This window comes from Pseudonaja textilis, chromosome 2 (assembly GCF_049901715.1).
Source record: "Pseudonaja textilis isolate UNSWEBS1 chromosome 2, rPseTex1.2, whole genome shotgun sequence".
Classification (NCBI taxonomy): Eukaryota; Metazoa; Chordata; class Lepidosauria; order Squamata; family Elapidae; genus Pseudonaja; species Pseudonaja textilis.
Genome location: NC_141991.1, coordinates 149,950,108 through 149,956,129, shown reverse-complemented (window position 1 = coordinate 149,956,129; position 6,022 = coordinate 149,950,108). Strand labels below are relative to the sequence as shown.

General features: G+C 39.9%; 1 protein-coding gene across 2 annotated transcripts; it reads right to left on the bottom strand.

The window, feature by feature from the left end:
- Nucleotides 1-245: 245 nt before the first annotated feature.
- CLPP (caseinolytic mitochondrial matrix peptidase proteolytic subunit) lies at nucleotides 246-5,505 on the bottom strand. 2 transcript variants are annotated; one of them, XM_026711425.2, is made up of 7 exons: nucleotides 5,439-5,505; nucleotides 4,455-4,556; nucleotides 3,787-3,858; nucleotides 3,005-3,101; nucleotides 1,454-1,641; nucleotides 1,135-1,240; nucleotides 246-690 (listed from the first exon to the last, which is right to left on the bottom strand). In XM_026711425.2, exons 1-7 carry the CDS (start codon nucleotides 5,454-5,456, stop codon nucleotides 521-523), a joined length of 753 nt encoding a protein of 250 aa, XP_026567210.1. In that variant the 5' UTR covers nucleotides 5,457-5,505; the 3' UTR covers nucleotides 246-520. The 2 variants fall into 2 exon arrangements, with proteins under 2 accessions (XP_026567210.1, XP_087782023.1); XM_087925897.1 differs by having other exon boundaries at nucleotides 5,078-5,451.
- Between the last annotated feature and the right edge of the window lie 517 nt (nucleotides 5,506-6,022).

The window sequence follows — 6,022 nt, the reverse complement described above, 5'->3', positions numbered from 1 at the left end:
AATAGTTAGAGAGCAATTGATGAAGTTAATCAAGGTGATGGGGGAAAACTCTGCTATGGACATTATGTGTACAAATGGTCTGTTTTGCAACTTATGACCTAAATAGTTTTAATCTACAAGTTGCATTTTTAAACTAGCTGTGCTCAACACACCCAGAAATTGCGTGGAGGGGGGGGGAGCCTCAGGATAGGCTTTTATATGTTACAGAACATTTTTAGAAATAAAAATAAAGAATATCCACACCATACAAGTCAAGGTTTAATTTCAATCTATTTAAAGAATACTATGAATTAGGAAAGAAAATAAGGATAGGATAACAACTGGATCCCAGAGTGAAAAGGTCAAGAGACTGGCTTTTACAAACATTGTCAAGTGGCTTCTTTGGAGCATTCCTTAGGAGAAGAGCTAGTTAGATGGACATTCCCTGGCAATTGTAGTGAGTTTGATCAACCAGCCCCATTTCCACTTCACTGTTATAATCCATGATGCCACAACGCATCTAAACAAGGCTACAGATCCCTCAGGGTTCAGCCGAGGAAGGGGAAATAATAGGTACAGGTGGAGTCTCTTTCTGTACCAGCTCCGGTTCATCTTCACCATCATGTGGAGGATGGACAAGCACCTTGTCTAAGATGCCAAATTCCTGGGCTTCCACAGGGCTCATGTAACGATCTCTCTCCATTGCAGCCTCTGTAAAGGTAACACATTTTAACATGATCTTGGTTAAATACAGATAATCATTAACTCACAAGTACACTTACTGATGTGCCTATATATATTTACTCCCATGCAAGCCTTCAAAGCTAAGTATATAAATTTGGGCAGCTTTAGAAAGACAGAAATTTCTGAGAGGAAAGAAAGAACTTTGTTAATTGCAGAAAAGGCATCTCTCCCAAACCATGAAATTCATCTAGGTGCCCAAGTGAAGAACAGATGGAAAGTGGTGTAACGAAGGGCTCCTGTCTTATCACACTGCAGTCTGAACAAGCTGACTTTTAAAACTGGGAAACAATTTAGGCAGGAGGTTGGCCTTCCTATACTCAGCTACTTGCAACTGCTCCCAAGACTGGCTCTTCCCCAGCCCTTCTTCCTGCAGTGGAACATTGACTGCTTCAAGGGAATGAAAGTGCTTACCAATCACATCCAGGTTCTGCTTGGTGTGTTTGGCGTAGATGCCATTGATCTGTTTCTTCAGTTTGAGGATTTCTTCAGCTTGGATGGCAATGTCTGTAGCTTGGCCCTGTTAAGTGGAAGCGGACAGAAAATATGGATGGCTGCCTGCGAACACATCTTAATCATCACTAAGGACCAGAGGTATGTGAGGGGATCATGATCTTTCATGTACCTGCCCACCTCCATTTCTAACTTCATGAGACCAGTGCCAGTTATAATCACAATGGCTATGTGGGGATATACAGACATCTCTAATTGGAAGCAGCAAGGCCAAACTTACCCGGGCCCCACCTGAGGGCTGATGGATCATAATGCGGGAGTTGGGTAGGGAGTGGCGCATGCCTGGTGATCCTGCAGCCAGCAGCAGAGAGCCCATACTGGCTGCCTGTCCCACACACCATGTGCAAATAGGGTTCAGGATGTACTGCATGGTGTCATAAATAGCTAATCCTGATGTCACTGTACCACCTACAGGGAGAACCAAGTTTATTCCATTATAGTGATTCTCAGATAAGGATAGAACAGGCTTAGTAGAAGAGACACGGTGGCGCAGTGGTTAGAGTGCAGTACTGCGAACTACTTCTGCTCACAGCCAGCTGCCTGCAATTTGGCAGATCGAATCCCACTAGGCTCAAGGTTGACTCAGCCTTCCATCCTTCTGAGGTGGGTAAAATGAGGACCCAGATTGGGGGCAATATGCTGATTCTGTAAACCACTTAGAGAGAGCTATAAAGTGATATATAAGTCTAAGTGGTAATGTTATAGTAACCTAAATTTTCAAAATTAACCCCCCCACCATCATTTTTGAAGATACCTAAGAAAGCTTATAAGCAGAATAAAAGTAGTTCCCAACTTACAACCACAACTGAGACTAGAACTTTCTTCATTAAGCGAGGTGATGAATTGCACCCAGAATTTTTGCCACATTTATTAAGTAAATAACCATGGTTAAGTAAATCTAGCTTCTCTCTTTGACCTTGCTTGTTGGAAGCTGGCTAAAAAGATCACAAGTGGCAATCACTTGATCCTGAGATATTGTAACCATCCTAAACATATGCTAGTTGCCCCAATTTTGATCATATGACCATTACTATGATGAGGACAAGTTCTACTTTTTGTGTTGTAACTTCAAATGTTCATTAAACAAACAAGGGCTATTTTTAAAGGGATGCAAAGTAAGGAAAGATTGTGACAATTAAATACATGCTTGTCTTGAAACATGACTGGATTTGTACACATACCAGGCTGAAAAAAAGTTAATGGCTTGTGTGTGCTCTACAAAACCAGCCAATGTGATAAGTTTATGATATGGTATAGCTATTATTATATCTTGGGGAGAGATGACTTGTACACAGAAAACTGAGCATCCCCAATCTCAACTTCACAATTTTTCAGTAGCAAGAGTTCTGCACTCTAAAGCAGAACAAGAAACACAAGATCATAGTAAGTAATTCGCCTCTTTTGACTGAAACACAGCAGACAATAATGGGGAAGCACTCTTTAAGAAATAGGGAGAAATTAAAACAGATCACAATTGTTTGTGTTTCCATCACAGAATTCACTGCCATACTGGGAAAATGTTAATTGTAACTCTGTGGACCAAAATGGCCTTGCCCGATTTAGCAATCTCCAAATGGATTACATCCCAGCCAGTATGACCAGTGGTGGCTGAGATACAGCAAGAGTTGTAATTCAGCACACCTGGAGGGCATTATATTAAAAAGCAACTAACCCTATGTATTTGAGAAAAACAAAAGATACAAGTAGGTGGAGTTGCTAGCAAGGAGAGAATGCATTCCTCTGTAGCACCTTCATGTTGAATATCACTCACCTGGGCTATTTATGTACATATGAATGGGCTTCTTATTGCTTTCTGACTGCAAGAAAAGCAGTTGTGCAATGACCAAGCTTGCAATACCATCATCAATCTGTATAGGGATCACACAAAGATTATAGCATGAATAATAAACTCAATTTCCCATTCTTTTTGCTTTCTTTGAAGTGGGCAGCCAAAACCAGAAAGGAACTCTCACCAGCTCAGTTCCTCTAAAGCAGGGGTGTCAAACTCACATCGTCATCCCATGATGTATTGGGACTTTTTCCCCCTTTGCTAAACTGGGCATGAGCAGCATAGGACGCATCCAGCCCAAGAGTTTGACAGCCCTGCTCTAAAGAGAGAGAAGTTGGCTTCAAGATGGTGGCCCAAATCTGGCTTTCAAAGACAAACATTATTTAAAATTCGAGGGCCATTTTAAAAAGTGAATAATTGGAAATCAATTTTCTAAGGAAAGCCAATATTACAAGTACTTAGAGGTTAAAAAATTAATATGGTTAAAAATACTCCAAATCCTGCACTATATATGCTTATTACAAAACTTCGCATATTTTTAAGTCTGCACAATTTTCTCTGGATTTGCTAGTTATTGAATAACCTAAGACTTATCTGTTGGTATAAGGAAGCTTTCTCATGCTATTTTTCAGCAAAATTTCAACAAGCACCACTCACACATGTTTCATTTATGAATAGTAGAAACCTATTCTTCAGCACAAATTCCTCAAAATATTGGACAGTCTGGTCTTATTGCTTATTGTGGAAATATTTCATACACTTACCGGTCCCATCACACAGACAATGCGCTCTTTCAGAAGGCGAGAGTAGATGTCATAGGCTCGCTCACCACGGCCCTGAAACAGACTAAAGGTCAGGACAAGTATACTCCAAATACAAGAGTGGAAAAGAATCCTGATATTCTGCAAGAGGACTCTGACATATAAATAAACTGTTTACTGCTCAGGTTAACTGAGGCAAGATTCTTCACATAGAATTAGAGTTAAGCAGCCCTGAAAGATCAATAGAGCTATGTATAAGGGAGTTGAAAGAAGGATCAATGATCAAAACAGAGCTTTCCAACTATAAAGGATTGTTAAGCAGAGTTAGTCCATTTTCTGGTAACATTTTCTGGTAACAATTCATGATTCTTCTTTTCATAACAATGAAAGGTAATAGAAGGCAAAATATACAGACAATAATTTATCTCATCATTCAGTAAGGAGCATTTTGTCAAGGAATATAAAAGGAATGGAATGCCAGATCAATCAATCTATATTTCTGAAGAATTTTCATTAGATCTTTAATGTTGCATTGATGTGTCCACACCATGCTTCCAGTCTTTCCCTTTTCCCCAATGACTTACCATGTGCCTGAAGTAAAATGTTACCTGCCAAAAGTCTAGTTTCTTGTCTGCTTCCTTTATCATATTTAGAAAATGATGCCCACTTACCGTCTGTTCCACTACAATAGGGATGAGAGGAATGTAACTCCTGGGAGTTTGATGGAGCTTCTGGGACAAAGAGAGCTTGTGACATCCCAGCCGTATAGGGTGCTAGGAAGAAGAATGAGTAGTTAAATACATTTTCATTTGTGTACCATTTTTGATGTATCATCTCAGCCTGGTTCTCATTCCTAGTTGGGTCTTTCTCAAATGTTAACAAAAAACTTGCCTTCCTCCTCTACCTCCAAGTATACAAATTCACATCCTGAAAGTCAAAGAGAGCAAAATATCTTGTCTGCGTGAAAAGACTTCAAAGAGCTAAGCAAAAAATTAGTTCTCTGGGTTGTTTTTATCTAGAAAACCTAATGCACTGTTTTAAATCTATTTATATGCCACCTGACTTACCAAAGTAACTAACCTACCAATGTAACTCTGGCCTACTATCTAGAAGGGCAGGAAAGTATGAGAAGGGTAACTGTATAAAATCAGAAAGAGCATCCTGTAAGAGTAATCTGACATGATACAGATGTACATCAAATTACTCCCACAATTCTCATCTGCAGTGACAGCTGAGAAAAGGTAATTTAAGTAGTTATTGTTATCTATTTGCATAATGATCAACCTCTAATCACATTACATACTTGAAGATGTGTAATTTCAGGACAGAAAATATAAATAACATGTTGCACCATGTTACCTATGCTGCCACAAAAAGCGGGAACCATTAGATGAGTATCTTCAAAGAGATTAAACAAAACTACAGAAAGCTACAGAGAAAAAGTAGGTACCAGATTTTATATAATGTGGCAGCATAATTAGAGTATGACTATACCGATCCAGTGTATTTTACTACGGGGGCAGGGGTGGGGTGGTTAAGATTTATTTCATCTCCCGCTTCTGGTTTTCACCATCCGAGCGCCCTAGGTCATTGCCACCCGCAAATACGGGTGGACCCGCTCCCGCAAAGCTTCCTACACACGCATTTGCCCTCACCACGATTCTCTGCAGCATTCTGACCCGGAAAATCTTTCTTTCGATGCTTCCCACGTGTTAGGAAGCGGGGCGGAGTATAATCTCAAACTGTCGCATGTGCCGCGTCGCGATGTATCATGGGATATGTAGTGCCAGAGTGCTTAGAGGCTAATACAATTTAATTAATTTGCTTTCTTATCGGCTTCCCTTTGTAAAAGAGTATTTCAGTTTTTCACAAATGTAAATACCCCCCCCCCACAGATTCTCGTGTACGCGTTGAGCTATCTTCCTTCGTAGAATTTATTTATTGTAATATTTGTTTTATAGACAGGGTATTTAATGTGTATCGGCGAACATGAGCCATATGCATGGTTGTTGAACTCAAAAGTAAAAGTTGAAGAGGATCTGTAGAAAGGACCACAATCTTTCTTGTGGTGTTGTTCCTCTTCTCACAATAAATAACCGTGTCTGCGGTCTCGTTGTACACAATGTTTTCCTTTCTCAACTCCAAAGATTTGTTTATTCCACGATAATAACCATACCCAGAAAATGCAAACATTGCTGTGGTGGTTAGATATAACTGGTAGCAGAAACCGCAGAAGCGT